Source organism: Vicugna pacos, chromosome 13 (genome assembly GCF_048564905.1).
Source record: "Vicugna pacos chromosome 13, VicPac4, whole genome shotgun sequence".
NCBI lineage: Eukaryota > Metazoa > Chordata > Mammalia > Artiodactyla > Camelidae > Vicugna > Vicugna pacos.
In genome coordinates, this window is record NC_132999.1 from 52,338,457 (window position 1) to 52,366,384 (window position 27,928).

General features: G+C 56.8%; 1 protein-coding gene across 3 annotated transcripts; it reads left to right on the top strand.

The window, feature by feature from the left end:
* The first annotated feature begins 2,223 nt into the window (after window positions 1-2,223).
* On the top strand, window positions 2,224-27,091 carry WNT4 (Wnt family member 4). 3 transcript variants are annotated; one of them, XM_072975155.1, is made up of 5 exons: window positions 2,224-2,512; window positions 16,509-16,744; window positions 25,450-25,581; window positions 25,678-25,820; window positions 26,520-27,091. In XM_072975155.1, the coding sequence occupies exons 1-5, from the start codon at window positions 2,436-2,438 to the stop codon at window positions 26,985-26,987; spliced, it is 1,056 nt and encodes a 351-aa protein (XP_072831256.1). In that variant the 5' UTR covers window positions 2,224-2,435; the 3' UTR covers window positions 26,988-27,091. The 3 variants fall into 3 exon arrangements, with proteins under 3 accessions (XP_072831256.1, XP_072831258.1, XP_072831257.1); XM_072975157.1 differs by having other exon boundaries at window positions 2,230-2,512; window positions 26,619-27,091; XM_072975156.1 differs by having other exon boundaries at window positions 2,230-2,512; window positions 25,492-25,581.
* The last annotated feature ends 837 nt before the right edge of the window (window positions 27,092-27,928 follow it).

Sequence of the window (27,928 nt, forward strand, 5' to 3'; positions counted from 1 at the left end):
TCACTCTCAAAGATGTCCTGGTTTGGAAAGAAGCTATATGGCCACCCTAAAATAATTGCCTGCTGCTGTTTAAATTATTATTATTATTACTATCATTATTTTCCATCATACCACGCTGAGACTCTAAGAAGCTAATACATTGGTTCAAAATAGTTCAGTAATTCAGTACCACTCTTAGATGAGAGTGGCCCCTGCCCTTGGGACCCTGAACTCTGGTCTTTCTCCAGCTAAGCTCTCCCCACAGGGAGAGGAGAACATGAGGCCAGGGGACATGCCACCTGGAGCCTGTGCCCCCTCTAGACACCACCCCCTTGGTACTCAGGGCCCTGGGATTATCTGCCCATATGGCCCTAAGCCCACTTCCAGGATCCGGGCAGATCTCTTCTGCAGACCCACCCCCTGAGGTTGGGTGACACCACTGATGTGCCCAGCCCTGTGGACAAGGGGTAGCCAAGGAGCAGCTCTTGGGGGAGGGGGGGATGGCGTGGACCAAGCTTGCGTGTACAGGCTGAGATGTTCACACGTGTGTGCACAAGGCTCCTTAAAGGGCAGGCCAGAGGCAGAGGTGGAAAAGGAGGGGGTCTCCTCTCCCTGTGCCCCCATGCTCTAGTGCGGGGTCTGAGGAGTCTGAAAATTCTACCTTCAGAGCTGGCCTTCCGGGTTGTTATGAAAGTGTGCTTGTCAAAGTAGGAGAATAGAACATATTTTATTTCACATTTTGTTAGCTTGATTTATAACTTGCAAATATTTAGACATATGGTGTGTGAGCCTCCATCTGTACTCTAGCTCGGCCCCACAAATCCCTGCCACCTCCTGCCCACTCTCAACACCAAATGTTTACTGAGCCCCTCCTCTGTGCTGAGCCCAGAGGACTCCATGGAGTGAAGAGTACCCTTCCAGCACCCAAATGTGACCATCTACATGGGAGCAAACCTCATGCTCCCGGAACAGTGAAGAGCACAGGGTCGCGGGTGGGAGTGTGAGCCTGCTCTACGGCTCTGTCCCCAACCCTGGTGAGGTGGGGCAGCTCCCTGGCCCTCTCTGGGCCTTAGTTTCCCCATTTACACAAGAGAGCTTTCCAGCCATGGGAGGCTGTATAATGCAGGCTGAGGCAGGGTGAGGAAGAATACAATCAGGTCAGGAACCTGGAGGAGGCGTGACCTGGGGATGGGCAAATAGCTCCCACCAGTCACTAAGGTGTGGAACTGATCACTCTGCACCAGCCAGGCACAGGCTGCAGCCCTTTTCTCTTCATTCATTCATTCCACAAACATTGCAGCCACCTACGCTGTGCCAGCTAGGGGCTGATCTGCCGGATCTGGAAGGATAAATAAAACAAGCACACAGAAAACCAAAACGCAAAGCAAGACTTGGCAAGTGTGCTTGAGACCTTTCTTCATTTCCTTCCAACCTCACAAACCCCAGGTCTTATGTCCAATTCTCGGATGAGAAAAACAGAGGACCAGCAAGATAAGGGACTTGGTCAAGACCCTGTTGCTTAGGTCGCGCCCAGATCTTGTGGCCAGCCAGAAGCGAGGTTTCGGATTCCGGCAGTCTCCGGCCACTGTCCCAAGCTGCCCGAAGCTGGGGAGGCCCCGTCCAGCTCCCGGAAGGCTGGAGGGAGGTGAGCGCCAGGGAGGGGCCGGACCAGAGGACGCGCCGGCTGGGAGGCAGGGAGGGGCCTGGCGAGGGGCGGCCGGGCAGGCGGCACCGAACGCCCGGGTGCGCAGCCCCAGGCGCCCGGAGCGCTAGCGGCCGGGCGCGCGCGAGCGGCAGCCGCGCTCGGGCCGGTCAGCCACGGTCGGGCCGGGGTCGGGCTCCGAGGCGCCGGCGGGGGGCGAGGCGGGGCGGCGAGGGCGACGCTGCAGTGCCCGCAGCGGCGGGCTGGGGGAGCTGTGCCCGCCTGTCCCCCAGGCTCAGGCGGGGACCGGGCAGCTGGGTCGCCGCGCCTCTAGCCCGACCGAGCTAGACGACGCGCAGCCAGGCGTGCCTGGAGCGGGCTTGGGCTCCAGGTTCTCCCGGGCGCCCGGCCGGGGAGACCCCCGGAGAAGCCAGTCCCGCGGGCCAGGGCGGCCGCGGCCGCCGCCGCTCCGGCCCGCCCCCGGGGGGTGTCCCGGGCCGCTGGGCCCGCCCAGGTAACCCCATCCTCGGCCCGCCCCCAGCCCGCCCCCCCGGCCGCCCGCCCGCCCGCCTCCGCCGCCGCCGCCGCCGCATCCCGGCTCTGGGGCGGCGCTGACAGTCTGGTCCGCGCCGGGCAGCGGGCGCAGCAGCGGGCAGGGCTGCCGGCAGGCACGGAGGCAGAGCCCCGCCGCGCGCGCCCCGGCCCGCGCCCGGCGCCGCGCCCCAGCCCACCCGCGGGGCGCCCACCTGCTGCCCCGACGGGAGGACCCCGCGGCCGCAGCCGCTGCCCAGGGCCGGGCGCCCGCGGCGGCACCATGAGTCCCCGCTCGTGCCTGCGTTCGCTGCGCCTGCTGGTCTTCGCCGTCTTCTCGGCCGCCGCGAGCAACTGGCTGTAAGTCGGGCCGGGACCCGGCTGGGCTGGGCTGGGGCCGGGTGGGGCGGGGCGGGGCAGGCCCTGGGGGCAGCGGCCGGTGCCAGGCGGCGCGGGGCAGCAGGCGCGGGGGCGCCCGGCAGGTGTCTCTGCCGCGGGACGCGAGGTTCATTCGCCCTCTGCGCTGCCGCCGCCGCCACCACCACCCGGGCTTCCCTCTGGACACCTCTCTGCCCGGGTCCTGCTCCCAGCCCCGAAGAGGCAGGGGTGGCGGCGGCGTCTTGGGGATCCCTAGAGCGCAAGGGGTGCGAGCGCGGGGCGGCGGCTGGGGTGGGTCGTCGGGCGTGGAGCACAGCCCGGACTGAGCTGACAGGTCGCCGAGGAAGCCCACTACCGGGAGGGACCTTGACTCCTAATAAATAGCAGGTTAGTCCCGAGAAGTCCAGGAGCTAGCTCCCCTCGCCGACCTGCCCCGCGCTGCACTGCGGGCTGGGCTGGAGGCGTGCAGGGACCTGTTTCTACTTAGGGGGCGGAATCCCGGATAGAAGGAGGGACGGAACCGGGACCACCGGCCTCCAAGAGCCCGAGGCTGGCGCTGGCCGGCTGGGGCAGGAAGAAACTCCGTCCAGACCTTAAAGAGGACAACAGCCCCCTACCTCCCTGTGTCTTGCCTAAGGAGGAAGGGGTGGTGACCGCTGGTGACCTGTCTGTGTTTCTCCTTGACTGGGCCTGGCTCAGGGGACTCCCTGCGAAGGGACAGAAGGTTCACTGGGGCGGGTGGAGGGATTCTAAAGGGATGAGCTTTCATGAGTGGGGGAACAGAGAAGCAAGAGGACCCTGGACACCTTCTTCATCCCCCTCAGTGACCATTCCCCTGGCCCCAGGCTTAACCCTGGTCCCAATTCCTTCTGCCCAGAGCTCTGCCCCCATCCGCTGTGGGCAGCCAGTGGGGAACCAAGCTCCAATATTGATCTGAAAAGCATGAGGTGGGAAGGGGGATAGCCAACAGTGTAGCTGGGGTTTCCATGGAGACAGCGGGAGAGGAAAAAATTCTCTCTGCATCAAGACCAAAGAACAAATATCTCCCATGAAATTGCCCTGAGTGTCCAATGGCTGTTGCTATGAGGTCATTGCGGCCGCCGGGGCCCTGCAGGCTGGAAGGAGTGTGTTCGTTGGGGTCAGAGCCACCCAGGGCTTGGGGGACGGAGGTGATGTGGAATTCTCCCAGCTGTTCCGAGAGCGAGAGTGAGTGACTCCAAGGCAGCCCGAAGTGGCTGCAGAGCTTTTGTTTTTCTTGGAGACTTAATTTGATTAACACTTCAGGGGCAGTGGCAAAGTGTACAGAAACCGAGGCCCACCGCCTCCTCCCACTACCCCGGGCAGGCCATCCCCTTGAGTGGGGCCTGGGTCACAGAGCCGAAGAGGGGAGCTGATTTGGACATTGGGGAGTCTGGGGTCCCTGGAGCTGAGTCTCGGAAGCATGGGTTCCGAGCATGGGGTCTCCAAAGTCAGCATGAGTGGCAGGAAGAGCAAGAACTGGGTCTGACCAGCCCAGGGCTGAGGGCTACGAAAAGGGAAAGGTGGCAATTCAAGGGTCTGACTCAGGCTTTCAGGGAAGAGAGAGACATCCATCAAGAGCATCTAGTGTCTTGGCTCGTTTTATAGATGAGGAAACTGAGGCCCCAGGAGGGGGAGCTACTTGCTTAAACTCAGAGATGAGAACTGAACCCAGGTGCCCTGACTCCCGGGCAGTGACATACCCCCCTCCCTGAAGCCATCTCAAAGTTAAGCCAGTGTGGTCCAGATAGTGTCACTACCCGTCCTCAGCCATGTCCAAGCCTGAAATCCCAGCTAGGGAGGCAGCCCCAGCTTTGGGTCACGCAAACCATGGGGAATTCCAACACAGCTCAGTTCTCATGCTTGCGCCGTAGGGGGTGAGGTGAGGAGGGGAGGCCGAGAGGGAGAAGAGAGGTTGGCAAACCTGTTCTCTGCAGCAGTGATGGTTCAGGTTGCCATGAAGCAGGTCTCTGGATGACCCAGCTCACTCCTGCTGCACCCCGGGCTTTGAGCCAAGGGTCTCTCTGTTCAGCCCAAGGCAGGAGGAACAAGAGGCTTCCTAGGACCCTACCGAACCAGAGAGGCTGTGATGGAGAAGGGAGCTCTGGACACATTCCAATACTGGGTCCAACCCCAGGCCAGGGACTGGGCCAGCTCTGGGGGAAATAGATGTCACAGCCTGGCCCCCAAGGAGCTTGGAGGAAGACAAGATAAGAGCAAAACCACGAATGGGTGAGACAGTGTGCATGCTGTTGCTCTGAGAGGGATGAGCTGAATGAGCTGGAGCAGTTATGGAGGGGGCTTGTCCTGGAGATCGTAGAATCTGGACCACAATAATTAGAATAGCTCCCCCCGTGCTGTCTAAATACTGACGACATCTGAATCCCAATTTACAGATGAGAAAGTTGGGGGATCACAGAGGTAATTGCCCCAAGTCACCTAGCCTGTAAATGGCAGAGGCATCTGACCCAAAAGCTGCCTCTAGAAGGAAAAGCTTCTGGCGGGCAGATGTCCCTCCAGGCACGGTGGCTGGCACTGTGTCTTTTCAAGTGTAGGCCACGCTGGAGGTCTGGCCCCAAGAGGACGGCTGGCAGTGCTCTCAGAGGAGCGAGGCCTGAGTGTCCACTCCCCTTCCAGTACCTGGAGTCAGGATTCCATCCAGGGTCAGTTGGCTAGCCGGTTGCAAGAGCCAGTGCTGTCCGTTGTCTCAGAAGGGCGGGTGGCCTGGCGGGGAGGCCAGGTGTCCCGCTGCGTGCAGCTGTTGGGCAGGATGGAGCTTGGAGCTGGGAGGGCTCTGCCGCCTGAGGCCTGGGCAAGCCCAGAGAAGCTGGAAGCTGTTGATTAGACTTGTGTCTGGCACCAGGAGTGAGTTGACAGCTTGTGGCAGCTCCCACCACAGAGGGAGGGATGAATGGATGAAAACAGTCCATCAGTGGAAGACCTGGACTCTGCCACAGACCTGGGCTCTGTCTCTGAATGTTCCCCCTGGCACTGGGGCTAGGCTGGAAGTCGGGACACCAGGGTTCCAATCCCAGCTTGGCCCCCAGTGCTCAGCGACCTTGGATGGGCCTCTGTTCCCCTCTGGGCTACAATCCTCAGCAGGTGGTTCTGAACCCCAAGTGCAAGTACTGGAAGAGTTAGAGAACAGATAAACTAAGGTTTCATCATTGTGGACACTGAAGACAGGCAGTAATGCATGCAGCTGGGGCCCCAACGGAGGCCTGTTAGGACAGGGCAGGGAGCCTGTGCTGCACTCAAAGGTGGTCCAGCGGAGTGGCTAGGAACTGTGTCTCCAGGACAGACAGTACGCAGTTCCACCCCAGGTCTGCCCCTGACCAGAAGAGTGGCCTTGGACAGGTTACTCAGCCTCTCTGAGGCTCAGTCCTCATCTGTTAAATGGTACCCATCCTTGGGGGTGATGAGGGCAGAGTGAGCCTGTGCTCGTAGCATGCTGAGCACAGTGCCCGCCACAGCCATGGAAACAGCAGCATGGCCACTGCGGGAAGCTGAGGGTGGCTGTCACTGCACTGGAGAAGACGTGCCTCTGGTTACAGAGGTGTTGGAGAGAACGGGCCTTCGGGCTGCTGCTCCCAAGCCTTGTTTACCCAAAACTGTTCTGTCCAGATCCTGTGATCTTACACAAGTCACACAGATAGGCTCCTAGGCTGCTACTTACCTGCTCTTCAACCAGGGCCCCTGGAAGTGCCTCACAAAGGCAGAGAGGCCAGCCTGGCTCCCGGGCAGATCCTGCCGGCCCGAGGAGCAGTTTCTGGAGCCCCTTCCATGCCACTGCGGGAGGCATCTCAGTCCGCACTGGATCTGACTCCCGGCAGGTATGCATCTCCGTCTCCTGGCCAAGATCCTCTGTGCCTGCTTACCTGGCAGGGGTGTGTAACTCCCTGGGCACAATTTGCTGGGCCAGGTGTGGGCAGAGCCAGCCTAGATGTGCAGTGCCAACCCCAAAGGTAAAGGTGTGGTCTGTCTCCCCCAGGAAGGGTCCCCCTCATCTCCAGCTAAAATTAAAAAAAAAAAACCCTCCCTTCAAAATAGAAAAAAACCATCCACCTGGAGCACCTCCCATGGCTGTGGGCATTGAGTCACAATCACTAACACACCCACGGCCCTTTACAGTTCACATGTTCACATCAGTATTTCTCAGATCCTACCATTGACATTTGAGACCTGTCCTGAGCATCGTAGGATGTTTGGCAGCATTCCTGGCCTCTACCCACTACATGCCACTTATGCCTCAACCAGGTGGCCACCAAAAATGTCTCTAGACATTGCCAAATGTCCCCTGGAGGGCAAAATTTCCCGACTGAGCATCAGTGTCTTAAAAAGCATCTGTTAGAACCTATGAGAACCACATAAACTGTCCCCCTCCCCCTTCACAGGAGGGAGTCTGCATTCATTTCAGCCCCACTTCAGAGGCCCAGAGGTGCAGTGACTTCCCCAAGGGCATCCTGCACATCAGAAGCAGGACTTGAACTTGACTTGCTCTCATGTGTCCAGATCTCATGGTTTTCATTCCCACCTATAGAACTGTTTTGAGAATATCTAACTGTAGTCTAAGAGTATGGCTTCTTACCTCTTCTACAAGGTTATAAACCTCTGGAGGCCGAGGCTGTGACATAAACAGCAGCCTCAGTGCCTGGCACATGTCTGGCACGTAGTAGGTGCTTAGTCAACATTTGGTGAACAAAGGAAGGAAGGGCCTGTTCACTCCAGAGGGTTTTAAGTTGCTGTCATATCATGGCCCACCTTCAAAGACCTCAAGTAGGAGGGAGGCTCTGCTCTACTGCCCCGTGTCTCAGGTGATGCTAAGATGTGCCAAAGTGAGTATCAGGAAGTGTGGCTGTCACCTGGCAGCTCCCGGCCAGAGCACCCCCCAGAGCCAGGCTAAGTGCTTTCTCCCCTCACCCTCCTCGCAGGGCCCCGGGACCAGGCTCTGCCCGAGGGGTTTGCTCAGGCAGCAGTCACGACCCAGCTGTCTGCTATGGCTTGACTTTCTTCCCTCAACCCTGGATTAGCAATTGAGCAACTCAGCAAGCATCTGACAAGACAGTGCTCCCCAAACCTGTTGAAACTCGCCCAACTCGGGCCCTGTGGGTGCATTTGGAAAGCTGAGCATTTGCACGAAGCTTCCTCCTCTTGTTCCTCCCTCTGGGAAGAAGGGCTTGGCCTGAGCCAGCCGGGCACCAAGTTGGCCAGGGAGCCACTGACAGGGGTGACAGCTGCCCGCCATTGCCTCCCCAGTTACCCCCACTCCAAACGAGCCTGCAAGAGCCACTCAGTAAACTCAGCTGGGAGGCGAAGCTGCGACCCCATGGTTGCTGTCCAGATTTCCGCAGGAGCTGCCAGGTTTTATCTCTGAGTCCTGAACTGCATCTTCTGTGATTCAGCCAAACCAGGGAGAAGGCTCGCTCCCTGCCGTGACCCTCCCCAGCTCCTCCTTCCCCACTCCAAACCCCTCTCCACCTCCCCCATCTCCTGGCAAACTTGAAATCAAACTCTGTTTTCAAAGTTCCCTGGCCAAGTCAGAACCCCCGCAGTGGAGGGGACCTGGTCTGAGAAGAGAGGCGGGGAGAGGTGGGTAGATGGAGAGAAGGATGTGTCCGGGGAGAGAAGGAACTTCCCGACAGCTCGCAGCTCACGAAGGAACTTTGGAGAGGCCCATTCGAAGCAGCATGAAATTGCTGATGAGACTAGAGGGGCCTCTTTCCTTCTGTGACTCCTTCCAGACCCGGTTTCTCACCCTGTTCACACACAAGTCATATCATCACAGGATTGGGTCTCAGGAACTCTTTCCCAAGCAGAGTGTTCCTCTTGAGGCAGGAATGTCCATCTGCCCCAGTACCCCAGGCAAAGAGGACCGAATCACAGCCATCAGAGTCAGAGGGGTTCTCAGAGATGATGAGTTCACCCCCGTTCCGGGACACTGAACCTCCAAGCAGGAGAGTGAGTGCCTGGTAAGCCTCATTTAATCTTGTGAAGCACTCACTTGTCAAGACCATCAGGCACTGTGCTAGGCATTTGGGGTCACAGAGCATATTAGTGGTAGAGCTGGATCTCCACCCCAGGTCTCCCGACTGTCTTCCCAGAACTTTCCCTGCAGCAGATGAAAGCAGGCCTGCAGCCCATCCCCCTAGCCAGGCATCTCTGCTGGAGGTGATGAGAGACAAGGGAGGAACCAAGGTTTTCCCATCTGCCCTACCCTGTTGTGGGGGAGTGAGGCGGGGGAGGCACTCAGCCACAGGCTCTCCCAGGATCAGGCCTTTAGAAGGGGTGCACCAAGGCCAGGGAACCCACTAGAAACCTGGAACCACCAGAGCCTGAACCTTACTCCAAGGGCAAGAAAGGCACTCTGGGGACAAGGGTTGGATGGGTCTTTGCAGGGGAGAAGCTCTCTACTGGAAAACAAGGAGGCGAGGCAAGGTCAGTAAGTGCCTTAAATTCGACACCTACTCGCCTCCACCCCACACGTGCCCCAGAGAGAGAAGAAAAATCCTCACCCCTGGCCCAGCTCTGAAACCATCCAGGTTCAGGTCTGAGTGGCTACTTTCTGGCCCTGAGCCAGCCACCAGCTCCCCTGGGAACAAATACAATGAGATGGAACATAGGGGTTCCCTAGTAGGAAATGGAGGACAAGGAGGAGCTGTAGGGAGCTGGGGCACCAGGGTGCTGAAAATAATGGAAACTGGGACGCTGAGAGACAGAAAATGGGGGTTCTAGCTTCTAAGAATGGAGAGAAGGAGCTGGGGATCCCAGGAGACAGGCAGAGGAGGAATCACACCCTGAGGTACAGGGGTGGGGCCTTGGGCTCCGAGGAGGCCATCATTTCCCCTGACTGAGGAAGGGCACTGGGGGCAAAGAGAACTTGACCTGGGCATTGAGAACTGTGGAGTTACACCACATCTGGAAAGAAGGTGGCAGGCAGGCAGGCAGCACCCTGAACCCCACACCCACTGTGAGTGTCTCCAAGGCCAGCCCCTCCGCGCTGGCTGCCCCTCCAAGGGGGTTCAGGCTGATGGCAGCAACTCCTTCCATGGCCCAAGAAACTGCAGGGATGCCAGGCCCAGACACTGTCCAGGCAGTCACATAACCACTGAGATGGCTCCCTCCTTGGCATCCCGCACTCCTGAACGCAACCCTGAGAGATGCCTTCACTATAGTCCAGAAAAGACACAGGGCTCTAGAAAGACTCATCAGTGAAAGAATGAGACCACCTTCCTCAGATCATTGCCCACAGATGCCAAATCATCATGCCCTCGGTACCCTGGGCCATCTCTGCAGTCTGATGAGCCAGCCCAGGCTTCGGAGCCAGAATGACCTGTTTTCAAATCCTGACCACTCCTGGCTGCATGGCCTTGAACACATGCCCCTCTGAGCCTCAGTTTCCTCATCTGTAAAAGGAAGGGATTGATATCCACCTGGACAACCCTACATGGTTTCAATAAGGATATAGTAAAGCAAGTGACAATTCTTTAAAAAGCACAAGTGACAACAGATGTAAAGTCTCTCTCTTCCAGTCATCTAGTCCCCCGAGTGGTTTCCAAGTCTTTTGGGCACACCAGAACTTGTCCTGGACCCCTGCTGTCCTCACGCCAGCATCCCAGCTCCTAATCTAACAGCACCATCCCCACTTCATCCCATCTCTTATACTCCTGGTCTTTGGAGGATCCATGTGATGAGCCAGAATCACTGGAAACATGTTCTGTAACTCTGCATACTCCATCAGGAGATTCTGACAGAAATCTACAGCTGGGATCGAGGCTGGTATGATCTGCTGTTCCCAATGGACGTGTGTCCTCCCATCAGGGGTGCTCAGCTGAAAAAAAAAAAGGCTGGGAACCTGGATCAAAGCGAGCTGATAGAGCCAAGCCAAAGAAGACAAATGAGAAGAACCAGTCTGTGGTCCAGAAGAAGGTCCAGCTCGAGGGACTCTGAAGAGGCTTTGAGATGACAGTGATGATGACGATGAACATCTTAATGATAATGATGTAATGATGTCGCCAACAGAGAAGGAGTGCCTGCTATTGAATATTTAATTCATTTAAGCCTCCTGAGATCAGAACTATTCTGCTCCCCATTCTGGAGGTGAAGACTGAGGCCCAAAAATGTTCCCTCACTGGCCTCAGGTAACATAGAGATGGGATTCTGACCCATCCGTCCATCTCTCTTGCACAGTGCACCCCACTGCCTGCCATGCAAAGGGATAAGCCTCCAGGACAGGGACACTGTCAGGGGAAGGATGGCAGAAAACTAAGACAGCGGATACAGAAACCTTCAAAGGTCTGAAAACAATTGGAGGTGTGAAAGCATCTTGGGGAACCAGGTCCTCCCCACCCGCCATGAGAACACAGTCCTGGATGGGGTCTGTGTCCCTCTAGCCTTCACCCGGCTGCGTCTCCCAAGGCGGCTCTGTTCAGCAAGCACCCGTTTCCTTCCGGAAGGCTCCTCCTCCCGCCCGCTTGGCCTCCTTCCTCTCTGGTGTCACAGGCATGACTGCTCCTGAAGGCTCTAAATGTGGCCCGGGCAGGCCGGGAGGCCAGAGGGAGGGGGCAGAGAGGCCTGGGCTGGCGTCCCAGCCCCCACCTGGACACTCGTGGGGCCAGGACCCACGACACTGATCTGCCTGGCCTCCCAAACGCTCCAGCTATTTCCCGTCCCCTGTCCTCTTGACGCCCAGAGCAAGAGCCGGGCAGGAGTCAGAGAGGTGCGGATTTTCCTCTAAGAATTTGTATATTTTTTTTAAAAAGCAAGCAAACCTGGAAAAGCTTGGGACAAGCCCAGCTAATTTTAGTTTCTAATGAAAACAGCAGGTGGCTGAGAGGATCTGATCTCCCTGGCAGGGCGAGGAACCTCCAGCCTTGCAGGCTGCAGGCACGGGCCGGGCGCGGGGAGGGCCTCCTGGGAGGAGCCTGAAGGACCGGAGCCCCCGTTGGAGAAGATTGGGCATGAGCTGGCTGGCAGCGGTCGTGGGGCGGCCTGGGCTGGGGGGTAACCCGATCGATGGCACGGCTGTGGCTGGAGCCCTGGGTGGCCAGGGCAGCAGGTAGCAAATTGCTAAGCTTGTGCTCAGCAGTGGCAGGAAGAAGCCTAAACTGGGGCGACAACCAGAACGAGAGAAGAAGCAGGGATGGCCAAGGCCCTCCACCGGCTGGCCCAGCCCAGTGGCAGCCAGCGCCAATCATGCCCAGGCTCTGTCTCCCCCAGGAACGGCTTGTGCGGCTGACATTTGAGCCCCACCCTACTCCAGGTTAGCAAGTGGCAAGCGTGTCTCCAGGGGAAAGGTTGAGCCACCTTAAGGTGTGGGGAGGGGACTCCTAAGGCCCCAGGGACCAACTGCGCCTGCCCCTAAGGGTCTCCAAGTCCTCAGCAGACTGAAAAGCAAAGGAGCCCCTCTTTCCTCCCTCACCCCCGAGCGCTCTACCAGGAGGGGAGCAGAGGGGACCTAGTCAGGACAGAGCCTCCACTCATACTGCAAGCATTTATTGAACACCTTCTACCCGCCACGCCCTGGGCTAGGCATCAAGGAGGCCACAGACCTGACGTGACATTGAGGGTGGCGTCAGCCCCCCATGGCTGTCAAACAAAGCAGAGCCACAACCAGGGTACAGGGGAAAGAGAGTTCCCAGTTCAAGCTGGGTTTGCATTCCAGCTTTGCCACTCACTAGCTGTGTGACTTTGGGCAAATCACTCCACTTCTCTGGTCCTAAGTTTGCTCATCTGTAAAATGAGGCCAGGCACCCTAACTGGATGCCAGACAAATAAGCAGCATGGACAAGGGCCTGTGATGCCTGGGGTACAAACTGTCCCCACCCCATTCTCAGCTCCACTTCCGACTCTGACACCCAGTCCTTCCCAAGCAAGACTCTGGGATTGGAGAGAGCCAGGCAGGGGGGTGGGGCTGTACCTCCTGTGGCATGGAAGGGGACAACTGTGGGGCCAGAAGAAGGCAGGGGCTGGGGGTGGTGGGCACTGGTGCCAGCCTTGGGGACAGGGACACTCCTCAGCGGAAGAGGTCCCTCAGCTTCTTCCTGGAAGCTGTCCCAGTGACTCACAGCCATGGCAGGCCAGCAGCTCACCCCTAAATCCTACTACTGTTATCTCAGCCTGTGTCCCCTCGTTGAGTCCTGAGCCTGGCAGAGGGGATGAGTAGTTCCTCCGGTCCGTCTCCCTCCTCATTCAGTGGCAGGGGCTCAGTCTACCAGCCTGGCATGGGGCCAGGAGGCCTTTGAGGCTTGGACCCACCCCCTGCCCCCACCATTCCAGCCAACTCTGACATAGACCCATTCGTTTACGGTACCGTGAGGAGATGGGCTCTGAGTGGGGTGGGGACTTGCCTAAGGTCACAAAGTGGGTTGGTGGCTCAGCCAGGCCTCCCCAGCCTGCTTCCCCTGCCCAGAGAACCCCTGCCTTGCACACAGAAGCCAGGGCCCAGCACAGCCCAAACTGGCCCCTTGGCCGGACGCAAGAGCAGAGGCTGAGATGGGGACAGGCCAGCTCTATGCCCCCATGTCACAGAGGGAATAGGGCCCCCCTTCTTCTAGAGTCCAACCCTAGCATCTGAGCAGGAAAGGATCCAGCTTTAGGCCCAACTCCTTGTCCCCTCACCTGTGGCCTCCCAAACGTGGACCTGGCCCACGGCCAGTAGCCAGGCTCTTGGCGCCCCCTGCAGGCCAAGAGCACCAGGTGGGACTAGCTCCACGGGGGACCCCTTCCCTCAGCTGGCAGAGGCAGAGGGAGCAGCCAGGCAGGGCTGAGGTGCCAAATCAGCCCCCTCCCCTTACAGACGCACCCTCCTCCTGACCCTCAGCCACCCTTGTCTCCTGTCTGAGAAAGTCAGGCTTTTGCCTGCGCCTCAGGACACTGCTAGTCTGCATCCTCTGGGCAGGACCTGGTAGAGAAGACTGGGAGAGTCCCAGCAGGCAAGGCACGTGGGGAAAGTGAAGGCAGCTTAGACAGCCTCAGCCCGAGACCACCCACCTCCACCAGCCCATGCTGCCAGGGAAGGGAGAGACCATCACAGTTACGGCGCACCCATGATGTGCCAGGGTGAAATCCAGATGCAGTAGCCACGTCTAATCACGTTAACTTCTCACAGCCGCCTGCAGAAGAGGAACCACGACCTCCATTTCCAGATAAAAAGAGCCAGACTCAGGCCACACAGCCAGGGGGCTGGTGCAGCAGTGAGGAAGAGAGCGGATCCCAGAATCAGATTCCCTTGGGCTTAAAAGGAAGCCTCACCAGTGGTTCCCCAAGGGCTTCCCATAAAGTGTCCTCCAGGCTAGTGCCAGCCTGGCTTCACAGCTGCTGCTGGGAACCTGTTAAAAGCCCAGATGCCCAGCAGGCCCTGCCTGGAGTGGGGCCCAGACACCTGTGCTTTCAACAAACCCCACGAATGTGTCGATGCACAGCCAGACTTGAGAACCATCGCTCTGGTCCAGCCCAGGTGCCTGACATATAGAATCCAGCTGCTGATTGTGCACCCGTGGGGCTGGAGAGCTCGGCAGCCTGCAGGCAGCCCACCAACTGCACCTTGGGTTGAACGAGCCCAGCTCCCAGCAGCCTCTGCCCACTGGTGTCCTTCATCTCCTTGAGCTACATAAAAGAATATTGTCTACCAAAGGCTTTGAAGCCAGACAAAACCAGGTTCGAGTCCTGGCTCTGCCTCTTACTAGCTCTGTGGCCTTGCACCCAAGGCAAAGTGCGTAACCTGTCTGTGCCTCAGTTTCCTCCTCTACAAAATGGGGGTTCTTTGGCTTGCTGTGAGGATTAAATGTAATAATGTAAGTAAAGTATTTAGGCTTTGCTGATGAAGGGCCATAAAAGTGTCTTATTGTCATCATCATAAAAATCTCCCATATCTTACTAGGCTGTCTGTGTGCTTTTCTATCTGGGGCCACTCACTTATTCATTCCCTCGCTCAGCAAACAGACGTTGAGTTTCTGCCTCGTTGCCTCAGACCCCGGTCAGACCATCTTTCATATGCAAGATCACTCTTGCTCCTGACAACAGTCCCCTGACTTAGCCACAAGCATGGTCTCTCCTTCACATTACAGATGGAAAAACTGAGTCCCGGAGAGTGATGGTCTTCCCCATTTATCCTTCCTTAGACAAGAAACCTGTGCAGCTTCCCTTGTAAGATGCACCAGCATCTTCACCTCCACCCCTAAGAGGGTCATCGCCCCCTGCTGCTCAGAAGACTGGGGTTGCTGGGCTGGTTCCCTGTGGAGTCAGGGGCAGTGGGACATTTGCTCTCTTTTGCTCAGAGCCCTTGATCTGTGGGGCTGAGGCTGAAGGTAGAACCAGGGTCTGAGTTTCCTGCTGGCAGGTGATGGAAAGGCCCCTTTTCTTCTCTGAGCTGACCTGTAAAATAAGGAGTCTGGACCACACCACCTGGCAGGGAACATTCCTTAAGTCTGTGATCCTGTGCACTCTGCTTTGTCTCCAAGAACCTGGGAGGCAGCACCAGGGAGCCTTGCCCTGGGAGGATGCATCTCCCACTGAAGAAGTGGGACAGGGAGGCAGGGGAAGGAGAGGAGAACTTCCAGAGTCACCACTCAGCTCTCTTCCCACCATCAGGCTGCCACTTGTGCACCTACTATGTGCGCTGGGCCCTGGCTAGGGATGCTGGGGTGGGGAGAGGGGACAGGCTGAGGGGCAGTGTTTGGAGCACAAGCCTCAGGGTCATCCGGACCTGGACTCCAATCCATGTCTGCCTTTACAAGTCAGGTGACCTTGACAGTCATCTCGCTGCTCTGAGACATACCCGGCGCTTAGTAGGTGCTCAGTTAATGCACGCCCTTCCCTTGAGAGAGAAACCACTTTCTTCCTCACAGGGTCTTTCCCCAGCTCTGCCCCACCCCCATGAGCTCCTGGCCCAGATCACAAAGTGGCCATCATTAGACGGGGCAGAGCCTTCCAGGGCCCTCAGAGAGGGCAACAGGCAAGAGCCCATGGGGTTTGCAGGAGTTTGAAGTTTGGCTCTGGCACTTGTTACCTGGGTCATCTTGGGCATGTCACCCTCTTAGCCTTTATTTTGGAAGCCACAAAATGAACATCATTGTCACCTCATAGATCTGGAGTGAGGAGGCAACAGAAAGAAGTGCTGGCCGCAGTGCATAGCACATAGTAGGTGTTCAAATCAACAGTAGTGCTCTCTCTGTCCTTGCTGAAATGGATGCAGTAGAAGCCTTTCCCACAGGTGCCTCATCCCAGAGTGTCTTGACATAAATGATCTCATTTGGACTGCAGTCCTCACTGTAACCCTGTGAGGTGGGGCAAGCATTGGTGCCCCACCCTCAGGCTATAAAAACTCCAGAGGCTGAGAGGAGAGCATGGCATGCTTTGTTTTTAAAGCCCCCACCACCACCACCATCTCCAATTCGCCAGCCCCCCACTGCCCTCGTCCCAGGTGCTGCAGCACTGATGCTGGTCTCTACCTGGTGGCCCTGGGATGTGGCTGGCAGTGAGGATCATGGCCTAGTATCCTGAAGGTGGGCTTAGGTCATGGGGGTCCCTGCCTGGGGGCGGGAAAGAGAGAGCCAGGGCAGACAGTGGCTGCAGCCTCCCACCTAGAGGGTATCTCGACATGGAGCGGTTGGAGCCCATAGGCCAGGTCTGAGGTAACATCAGGGCACAGAGTTTGGAGCAGGGGCTGCTACCCCATCAGGGAGGGATCCCACAGAGGCTCTGTCAGCTTCCCTCCCAGAGCTTCCCCTGCTTTGTCTAACTGGAGACAGAGGCCTTGTACAAGACAGCACTGCCCTCTTCCCACCCCAGGAGCTGGGCAGGAGGGCTATCACTGGATCCAGAGAGAAATCGACCTCCAGGACCCATCGCTGGGACTAGTTGGCCCCCAGACACCTGGGCGAGGCATGGCCTCAGCCTGGGCGTGGAAGGAGGAGGGCAGGGGCTCTGCGTCGCGTCCCACCCCCCACCACCCTCTCCCCAGGTACCTGGCCAAGCTGTCCTCGGTGGGGAGCATCTCTGAGGAGGAGACATGCGAGAAGCTCAAGGGACTGATCCAGAGGCAGGTGCAGATGTGCAAGCGGAACCTGGAGGTGATGGACTCGGTGCGCCGCGGCGCCCAGCTCGCCATCGAGGAGTGCCAGTACCAGTTCCGGAACCGGCGCTGGAACTGCTCCACGCTCGACTCGCTGCCTGTCTTTGGCAAGGTGGTGACGCAAGGTGAGGCAGGGGCTGGCGGGGGTGCTGGGGACCCTGGAAGAGACCATCATGTCCTTGGGTGGGGAACCACATGCCCGTGAGTGACCTGACCTTTCCATCACTTATCAAGTTAAAGCCACATAGGATGCAGATGCAGGCACCAGGAGCACCGGGACCCGGCAGGCAGGAGTCCGGGTGGGAGGGCTATTGGAGGGGGATGCTGTTCTCTGGCTGTGCAGCACAAGACAGTGTGCCATCTTGTCAGTCCTTGAGCTCCCATCCCGTTGTACAGTCAGACACTGAGGCTCAGGCAAGGGAGAAAGGATAGAGTTGCCCAGCGCTCCTCAGAGGGTAAACATCAGAATCAGAATTCAGACCTAGAACTCCAGACCCCCAGCCCCATGCTGTTTTTACCTTAGCAACGGCCTCTCGTAAGCAAGCCCATCTTGTTCGTCTGCACCTTTGACGAACCGTGCAGAGAGCATCACCGTGCCCAGCCCGGAGACCCTGGGAATAACAGCACCCGGATCCTGTCCTCCCGGACTCATAGTCAGGGCAGCAACTACAGCTCAGCAGGGGCAGCAGCTTACACACCAGGAGCACCAGCTAGGGACTAGATGCTGCTTTAAGTGTTTTCAGTAGTATTAACTCATCTGGCCCTTTGAGATAGGCCTCCTTATTGCACATGAAGAAACTGAGGCACAGAGAGGTCAACTTACCCAAGGTCACAGAACCAAAAATTAGCCAAGCCAGGACTTGAGCCCAGCAGTCCAGCTCCAGGGCCCACGATGAGAGAATGCTGTGATGGAGGGGATGTGGTAGCCTCGGGAGCACAAGGCTGGACCCCTCCTCTGGCCAGGACAGGATGCTCAGGGAAACCTTTCCTGAGGAGGTGGGCCCTCAGCTGACACCAGAAATATGAGAAGGCATTAAGCCAGAGGAAGGTGGGCCAGGGCAGAGAGAATGTTCCGTGCAACTGGAAGGCTCCTTGAGAGGTCACCGGGTCAAGCTGCTGCCCTCGAGGGAGCGTTATAAGCCAGCGGCCTCTTCTACTTCCTGAGTGTGAAACTGACACTCCTGAGCCACCTCCAGTCAACAGGCCCCTTGACTTGCTCAGGCAGCAGGAAGGCACTGCTTGGGCCAACCTTTGTCTTGGCACCTGTGGTCCTGGACGGCTAGGGCTGCTGGGCTTGTGGCAAACCATTTGGATGCTGTTGGAAACCAACTGTGATAGAAATTTGGAAGCCATTCTCCTGGGAGCTGGCAGGGACCAAAAAGGCACGATCATGCTTGGCATGACTGAACGTTGCTGCTCCAGAAAAGAAGCGGAGACCCAGTCAGCGGCCTGGTAGCGGAGGTCCTCCCAGGGTGAAGGTTCCCCTGCCGAGCACCCAGGGCTGCCCGCCTGATGAGGCCCAGGTACTAGGCTCAAACAGCAGACCCCGGGCATGGGAAGCCCCTCATGCACAGTAGGTGTTCCATATTGTAGGTGGATTGGTGAATATATTGGTAGGGTTTCACGTGCCAGGCCTCTTCACACCCCCGTGCCTTTGCACGTGCTATTTCCTCTACTCCAAATACCCAGCCCTCTTTCTCCACCAGCTCAACAGGTTCCTCCTCCACAGTCTTCCCAGCTCCTGCAAACAGGTGGTTGTTTTCACCTCTGGGCTGTAAAGCTCTTTGTTCATGCTGGTGTTTTTTTCTCTTTTGGAGGGGGGTACTTGTTTTTGATGTCATTTCAAACCTAACAAAAAAATAGCAAAAATAGTACAAGGAATTCCCAGATACTCTTTTTTTTAAATCTCTGTGTGATGTGTTTATTCAGCTACCTACTTTCATTTTCTTCTTTTTTAAATCGAGGTATAATTGACATATATTAGTTTCAGATGTATAATGTAATAATTCCATAGTTTGCATATATTATGAAGTGATCACCACAGCAAGTCTAATTAACATCCATCACCACACACGGTTACAAAAATGTTTTTCTTGTGGTGAGAACTTTTAAGATCTCCTTTCTTTTTTTTTTTAACTGAAGTATAGTCGGTTTACAATGTTGTATTACTTTCTCGTGTACAGCATATTTGTTCAGCTATATACATACATACATGTATATTCCTTTTCATATTCTTTCTCATTATAGGTCATTGAATATAGTTCCCAGTGCTATACAGTAGGACCTTGTTGTTTACCCATTTTTGGGGGGTGGGCGGGTTGTTGATTAGGTTTATTTATTTCGTCAGTTATTTTAACGGGAACTACTGGGGACTGAACCCAGGACCTCGTGCATGCAAAGCATGTACTCTAACCACTAGGTTATACCCTCTCATATCTATTTTATATATAGTAGTTAGTATCTGTAAATTCTGAACTCCCAATCTTTCCCTCCCCTCCCTCTCCCCCCGTAACCATAAGTTTGTTTTCTATGTCAGTGAGTCTGTTCCTGTGTTGTAAATAAGTTCATTTGTGTAATTTTTTTAGATTCCATGTATAAGTGATATCATATGGAATTTTTCTTTATCTTTCTTGCTGAACTTCAGTTAGTATGACAATCTCCAGGTCCATCCATGTTGCTGCACATGACATTATTTTATTTTTTATGGCTGAGTAGTATTCCATTGTATAAATACACCACAACTTCTTTATCTAATCATCTGTCAGCGGACATTTAGGCTGTTTCCATGCCTTGGCTATTGTAAATAGTGCTGCTATGAACATTGGGGTGCATGTATATTTTTTAATTAAAGTTCTCTCTGGGTATATGCCCAGGAGTAGGATTGCTGGATCATATGGTAAGTCTATTTTTAGTCTTTTGAGGAATCTCAACACTGTTTTCCATAGTGGCTGCACCAAACTACATTCCCACCAACAGTGTAGGAGGGTTTCATTTTTCTCCACACCTTCTCCAGCATTTATCATTCATGGACTTTTTTAATGATGGCCATTCTGACTGGTGTGAAGTGGTACCTCCTTGTAGTTTTGATTTGTATTTCTCTCATAATTAGCAATATTGAGCATTTTCTCATGTGCCTATTGGCCATTTGTGTGTCTTCACTGGAGAAATGTTTGTTTAGGTCTTCTGCCCATTTTTGGATTGGGTTGTTTTTTGTTACTGAGTTGTACGAGCTGTTCATATATTCTAGAAATTAAGCCCTTATTAGTCATATTGTTTGCAAATATTTTCTCCCATTCCGTAGGTTGTCTTTTTGTTTTCTTTATAGTTTTCTTTGATGTGCAAAAGAAAACAGATCCCACCCAGAGCCAGGGCGTGCTTGGAGAAAAGGAGCCCCATCTGTTGAGGGCCTCCTGGGTGCTGTCTTGCATCAGGCCCTCCTCACAACAATCCTGAGTGTGGAATGCTCCCACGTGACAGCAGGCAGAGGGTGTAATGCACCCAGATCCGGCACCTGCCAGCTCTTGGCATGAGATCCTGGGCAGGGTCCATCCCCTGTCCTTGTCTCTGCACCTTCCTCCCTAGAAATTTGGGGCAATCCCAGGACCCAGCTCCCAGGCTTCCGGCAGGAGTCAGAGATATTTCCAAAGGGCCGATTGGTTCCACGGCACCCCTCAGGGGACAGGGGCAGCTATCATACTGCCAGCATTGCCCGAGGTTACACAGGCTCCAACCCCACCCTCCCTCCACTCCCAGGCAGTGTAGGCCCCCTGCTACTGGCCTACAGAGGCAAGACAGATGGTGACATTATGGTGACCAGTGACGATTGTGTATAAGTCAGGGCCAAACTGTGTCCTTTGGCTGAAAATCTGCCAGACGTGTGGTGAAGCTGGATGGGGCAGAGGGTGGTTTTTGGCTGAGCAGGCGTTCAGGGCCAGGTGTGGGATGGCCTTTCTATGGTTTGGTCCTTGCTTGATCCCAGTGCCTAGAGTAGTGCCTGCACGTGGGAGGTAACTGATACGTATATGTGGAATGAACGACAAGAGTTTGAGGATGGGAGGGAGAGGCGGTGGAGTCTGGCGAAGGTTCGGTGTGGCCGTGAGCAGCAGGTGTGCTGGGTCTCAGAGCGGGCTGGCCAGAGCAGGGCAGGCAGGTGGGAAGGCGATGCCAACCCCTCTTCTCCTGCTTCCCTCCCTCTGTAGACAATGCGGGGCCTCCCCCTGCCTCTTCACATCTTACTCTGTGACCTTGATCACATTCCTGTCCCAAGAGAGAGGACTTGATGAGCCTTGAGGCCCTTTTGGGCTCCAGCTGCCTCACTGGGAGGTGATGTGGTGCACTGGTTGTAGCAAAGGGATGGTTCAGCCCAGACTGTCTTTCCACTCCCCATGCGTCTAACATCCAGGACACCTCACTGACGGCACCATCAGGCTGGAGCTGAGCAGATGCTTTTCGGGCCTGGGCAGTGACTAACACCTGTGTCCTCACCTTTGTCCTCAATATTGGTATCACATTGGACCCAGTGAGGGTGAGAATGTGCTTTCCTTCTGGCGACCTCTCAGGCCAGCCTGTGGTGCCAGCAGATAAGGCACAGGAGGTCTGAGGAGGGGGTACCCCAGAGACACCCTACACCAGGGCTTCCTTGAAGACAGACTCACCTTGGCTTCCCATCCTTGGCATCCTTGGTGCCCTCATAGAGCCCGGCTCACAGCATGTGGCTAACAGATGTCTGATGAGAAAGGAAGTGTCTCTGCCCTAAGGAAGGTTTTACCCCAATGCAAATATGTGGACAACAGGCCCTCAGGGTTTAAGTGCCCAACCCAACATTCACAGTAGCTACTATGTCCCAGGTACCTACTCTGGGCGAGGGACTGGGCTGAGCACTTCCTGTCTGTCACTTCATGAGATTTCCATACCCATCTGAAGAGATCAGAACTATGATCAACCCCATTTCTATGAATAAGAAGACTGAAATCACACATCTAGGAAGGGGCAGAGCCAGGACTAGATCTCAGGCCTGCCCGGCTGAGCATCCTCGCTCCTCCCCAGTACCCACATCTCTCTCCAGGTAGCTGTGAAGGGCCTGCTTTGTGCCCAACCCTGTGCTGGGTTCAAGGTGGGGCAGAGAAGGTGAGGGACAGCCTGGCCCCTGGACCTTCCAATCTGGCTGCAGATACACTTAGAAGATGAAATAGTCTGTCCGATTCTGCATGGGGCGGGTAGGCCAGTGAGAGCGCCCGGAGTCCTGGGAGTCCATGATGGTGGGAGGGATGTGCAGAAGTGCTGGGGTCTTGCCTGCCAGGCAGCAGCATTTTCCTCACATTAGAACTGGGGAAAGTCACATCACCAGAAACAGTCTTAACATGGCTTTGTCCAGCTCCAAAGCCTTTCCCCTTTCCCCTGTCTTTCATTGCCTCTTAAATCTAAAGAGGCTTCCTGGAGGCGGTTTCAAGAAGAGATGAACTTTGCAGAGAAGAAAGCAAAGGAAACTGGAAAGGCAGGCTGGGGGCAGGGATGTGGAGAGGACGAGGACAGTGACTTTCTCAGACACCCGGGCCTGTCCTGCCCCACCTCCCCAGAACTTCCACTGGGTCTGCTTTGGAAACACATGAGTTATGCTCAGAATGACACTGCCACCAGGACACCTGCCCAGTGCCCCAAGGATCACCATGTCCGTAGCTTCCTTTCCAGCCCAACTCAGCCTCATCTGTTTCTCTTCCAAACACTCCTTCCTGCTCAAACATTCTTTCTTCTGACATCTGGGGAGACAGTGCACATGATGTGCACAGAAGTGCACAGAAGACCTTGGTTCCAGTTCCCACTTGGCCAGGGAACCCCAGACAAGCCACTGAGCCTCACTTTTTCCTCCATCAGGCAGAGCCGGAGAGAGCCAATCGCTCAGGTGGCCATGAGCAGATGTTAGACAGCAGATGGAAAAGCCCTTGTAGGCCCTCAGAGAGTGGAGCTATCCCCTCAGGATATCTGAATTCCCAGCCCCCGGCAGCCTTAACACCTTGGAAAAGATGGCAGTCAGGCGGGACCCAGAGGACACTCAGGATTTAAGCTGGTGGAGCCAGGGAAGGAGGTGCCCTGGAAGAAGGGAGAGCAGGAAGAGAGGTGTTGGCTGTGGGAGGGGGAAAATGGATTTATGGAAAAGGCAGAAGGTCCCAGGGCAGCTGCTAGCACCTTCAAGAGCCGGCTCTGCTGTCCCAGGAGGACAGAGCCAGGACTGTCTCCCTGCTGCAGCTGGAACCGGCCAACGCCCGGACCAGGGCCCATTCATCTAGCCGGTCACCAGGGAGCTCCCCTCTGCTGCCCTCGTAATCGCACCACAATCCTTCTCCTGTGTCTCAGTGGTCTCTGCCAGGTGCCCCACCGGGGAGTGAAGCTCCAGCTGGGCAGAGGGGACGAGCCCAGAGGGGCACAGCGCTGGAGTCAAGAGGCTGGAGGAGCCGCTGCCATCGGCTCTCAGGGCACAGTTGCTCAGGTACATTCTCCAGGCCTCTGGGGCCTCCTGTGCTGAGCACAGGCCAGCTGCTCACCACTCCCCAGGAAAGAACCCACAGAAGGAACTAGACACGTCCCACAGCTCATGGCTTCACATGTGGGAGATGGGAAGAGATGTACTGTCGGGGAGCAGGGAGGTTCCTGTGGGCTTGCCTCCGGACTCTGCGAGGCCGAATCATGTCAAGGCTGCCTGAGTCTGAATTCTGGTTCCGCCACTTCCTGGCTGGGTGTTCTTGGACCAGTTGCTTCACCACTCAGTGCCTCAGTTTCCTCTTCTGGAAAATGAGGAGGAAAAGTCTCTACTTCCCAGGGTTGTTGTGCAGAGTACATAAACTCCATCAGGGGTTGAGACAGCGCCCAGCACAGGCCACTTCCCCAAGCTTCAGCTCTTGTTATCACCTTCCTTCCAGGCCCCCATGGAGAGAACTGTAGCCAGTTGCTCCCAAGGCCAGGATAAGGGGGCCTGGAGTCCTGGAGATGGATGTTGGTTGGGGATGGGGTAGGGGTCTCCCTGAGCCACCTGACAGGGAGCTCTGCAGCCAGGACTGCTAGCACTCGGGAGAGGAGGTGGGCCCAGAGCTGGGGGTGGGCCAGGGGCTGCCTGAGGGCCCAGAGAAGCAGAGGAGAAAGGACATGCCAGGCCAGGAGCTGGGGCCACCCTGCCAGTCCCATCCATCCTACCTCCCGCCTTCCCTTCCCCCCTGGTCTTTGGGGCAGAGATTTGTGCTAGTTCAGGCCTGGAAATACCAGAAATACCAGAAACTAAAGTCGTCTCTCTTTGGGCGGCCACAGCACAAAACCAACCAACATGATCCTGCTATTAACCTCGATTAACTTGGAGAGGATTCCTTCTCGGGCTGTCGAGGCCCCTGTGGCTCCAGCCAAGCCCCCTCATGCTGGCCCCAAATGGCCAGGCCAGGGCAGAGGGTGGGCTGTGGAGAGTGGGTGGTGGGCAGTATCCCCGGCTCAAGGGCCGAGCCGAGAACAGGGCGTCCTGAGCCGTCGGGGCTGCGCTGCCCCCGGCCCCAGCACTCGGCCTCCGCTGCCTGTCCACAGACGCGGGCACACAGGAGGTGATTGTTTCCGCCTGACCACGGCGACTGCTCCCCGGGGCAGCCGAGAGCACAGACCTGGGTGTCACAGAGTTAATTGCCAACCACGAGGCCAAAGCCTGCCCCCTCCGCTCCTGCGGACACAGACACTCCAGCAAGAGACAGAAGGACAGTCACGGGCACACAGAGGCCCTCACAGGGCCCAGGACAGGAGCAGAGCCCGTCTGGTCACACACCCAGCTGGCCGTGTGCACACGCACTACACACACACACACACACACACACGCACAAATACACTCTCTCCCACCACCCACACCCCCAGAAAGAGGCTACACAGCAGCTACACCCCCTGAGGCACATTTCCTAGGAGGATAAAAACACCCATTCAGGCAGGAGATGGGGCAGGCACTGAAATAGAACCGCCAAGAAGCCACGGGGCAGAAGGGAAAAGACAGGCAGCAGAGGCGGACAGACCTGTGTTTGAGCCTTGGTCCTATCCCTTCCTGCCTGGGAGACTGGGACCCCCTTCCCCTCCCCAAACCTGCACAGTGCCATCTGTGAAATGGGCATGGATAAAACTCCCGGCGGCAGAGGGCATCCCCTCATCAGCAATGGCTGTGGTAAGCAGTAGGGGCCATTGTCACTATGATCTGCTCTTAAAGGTGTAAGGAAGCAAGATAGTCTCAGAAATGGGCCCAGTCTCAGCAGGGGGGCTGGGGCAGGTTCACAGAGTGGGGGACCCCTCAGCCTAGAGGGGCCAGCTGGGGAACAGCTACAAAAAGGGCTGGGCGGACAGGCCAGCGCTGCTACTTCTGTAGTCTTGCTAAGTTAATTCACCTCTCTGAGCCCTTCTTGTCTCATAAAATGACTAAACCTGTGGCGAGGCTGTGAGAACAGGACCTGACCGTAGCTCAGAGCACTGACGCTGGGCTGTCTGCCTGCTCAGCCGTGGGCTGTGTGACCTGGGACAAGTTGGCTAATCTCTCTGAAAACAGGGATGATAACAGTACTTAACTGATGGGTGCTGTGAGGGTAACTGGTCAGCACACGTGCAGACCGCGGAGCAGTGATTGGCGTGTGCAAGTGTGTTTAGCCATTGGTCTGGTAAGGACAAGCCCCAGCACAGCGTGAGTCCTGGCCTGCGGGAGTCAGCCTGCCTTGCTCTCTCCGTGGGCCTCCATCTTCAGGAGGCCCCATCTACCCCTCCCCTCTAAAAAGGAGGGTGCAGGGAGGAGCACTGGGACCCAGCCCTGCCCTCCCTCTGCCTCCCACAGGGACTCGGGAGGCGGCCTTCGTGTACGCCATCTCTTCGGCAGGTGTGGCCTTTGCGGTGACGCGGGCATGCAGCAGCGGGGAGCTTGAAAAGTGCGGCTGTGACCGGACGGTACATGGGGTCAGCCCACAGGGTGAGTGCAGGCTGTGGGGAGGGCGCGGGGGGAGGGCAGGGGCCTGGGCCCTGGCCCTCACTCACCCTCGGCTCCCCGTGCCCACCGCACCCCCAGGCTTCCAGTGGTCAGGATGCTCGGACAACATTGCCTACGGCGTGGCCTTCTCACAGTCGTTCGTGGACGTGCGGGAGAGAAACAAGGGGGCCTCGTCCAGCCGGGCCCTCATGAACCTGCACAACAACGAGGCCGGCAGGAAGGTAGCGTGCACAGCCCCGCCACCCCGCATCTGGGAGAGGGCGGGCTCGGCGAGGTCCCCACTCTCCACCCATGTGCCACACGGGAAACAGGCTCTCACTAGCACCAGGCACCTCCTGCAGGTCAGCGGGGTGCAGGGTGGTGGGAGAGGGGAGCAGACAGGTGACCAGGTGTTACAGAACCATGTGTGTGGCCCGCAGCACAGCACGTGTGCCCCCGACGTGCCCCACACACACATACCTACACAGGTATAGTCTCCATCCCGCTTTGTCACACACATCACGTAATAAACAGCAGAGCTGGACACTTTCTCTGTGTCGCTGCAAAGGTCATGTGCTTAACTGTGACACCATCTGCCACCTTGATCCCGACTCTGCAAGGTTCCTGTGCAGGTCCAGTGCAGCCGTGTTCTTCTCCATCACGTCACTGTTTTTGTATGACACAGCCCTTTAATGTCTCTCCTCTATCAACTCCGAGTGCCCCAAGGGCTGGGCCAGTGTCTTCAACTGTTCCCAACAGTTTACCAGCCTACCATGGCACACAGCAGGAGCTTAATACAGAGGGAGCACAACAGTCAAACTTTCTCCTCTCCTGAGGGCCTCCCCGCATCCTTGCCCCCGCCTTGCCCACCCCCTAGTGGCCCCTCCCTGGCCTCCCCTGACATCTCCTGATGGCCCCTCTCCCCTCCCCGTCCCCCGCAGGCTATCCTGACACACATGCGGGTGGAGTGCAAGTGCCACGGGGTGTCGGGCTCCTGCGAGGTAAAGACGTGCTGGCGAGCCGTGCCGCCCTTCCGCCAGGTGGGCCACGCACTCAAGGAGAAGTTTGATGGAGCCACCGAGGTGGAGCCACGCCGTGTGGGCTCCTCCAGGGCACTGGTGCCGCGTAACGCGCAGTTCAAGCCACACACAGACGAGGACCTGGTGTACTTGGAGCCCAGCCCAGACTTCTGCGAGCAGGACATGCGCAGCGGCGTGCTGGGCACGAGGGGCCGCACGTGCAACAAGACATCCAAGGCCATCGACGGCTGTGAGCTGCTGTGCTGTGGCCGCGGCTTCCACACAGCACAGGTAGAGCTAGCTGAGCGCTGCAGCTGCAAATTCCACTGGTGCTGCTTCGTCAAGTGCCGGCAGTGCCAGCGCCTCGTCGAGCTGCACACGTGCCGGTGACTGCCGCCCGGCTCTGTGCCCAGCAACCACCCCGTGGCCCGGGGAAGGCCAATAATTTAAACAGTCCCTCACCACCCACCCCAAAAGATACTGGTTGTATTTTTTGTTTTGGTTTGGTTTTTGGGTCCTCATGTTATTTATTGCTGAAACCAGGTGGGCGACCCCAAGAGCACCAACCGGGGCCTCCCTGCAACCTGGACCCTTGTGGCTGCCACTGACCAAAGGGACCTTGCTCATGCCTCTGGCTGTCCACATGTGGCCGCTGCTGACCACTCAGTTATCTGTATCTGTTTTTCTACTTGTAGACTTAAGGTGGGTAACAAAGAGTGTTACAGCCACATGCCTACTGACTCTGCCCTCCAGGGAAAGGGGTGACCCTATGGCAGGGGTATGGGCGCCATCTCCATGGCAGTGTCACCCCCAGACATACACAGATCCCTGGCCGCTTCAGCTCAGTGGCCTCGTCTCTCAAGCCCTCTGCAAAGGAGATGGGCAGATACCAGGTCCAGGGCAAAGGGTTAATTTCAGGCATCCAAGAGCAGCTGAGGTTCAATCTCTGTGAGACCCCACAGCCCAGCAGCCAAGCTACCCCTCACAGAGGGAGACCCCTACCCCCTGGTCCCTCCCAGGCAGGAATACGGCTGCAGCCCAAGTCAGAGACCCCAGCAGGGCCTTCACAGCAACGCCCCAGTGTGCGTCTCTTCATGGTGCTGCTCCTTGGTGAAGCTAAGAGTGGAAACGTCACATACACACACAGGAGCAAAGCCCTCTCCCAACCTTTATTTCACTCCCTTAACCAAATCTATCGAGCAGATACTGTTCTGGGCCCTGTCCTGGGCCGTCTCACTGGACGACCACAGCAATCTCGGGAGGACAAGACGGGGATGCTTGTGCCCATTCTGCAGGAGAAAGGGCAAGGCGCAGCCAGGTCCCAGAGCCAG

Excerpts from the sequence above, each read along its gene's own strand:
- WNT4 (XM_072975155.1), top strand. The coding sequence starts at position 2,436 with ATGAGTCCCCGCTCGTGCCTGCGTTCGCTGCGCCTGCTGGTCTTCGCC. Across the intron at positions 25,582-25,677 it reads ACATGGGGTCAGCCCACAGG|GCTTCCAGTGGTCAGGATGC; the intron begins GTGAGTGCAGGC and ends CCGCACCCCCAG. Across the intron at positions 25,821-26,519 it reads ACAACGAGGCCGGCAGGAAG|GCTATCCTGACACACATGCG; the intron begins GTAGCGTGCACA and ends CGTCCCCCGCAG.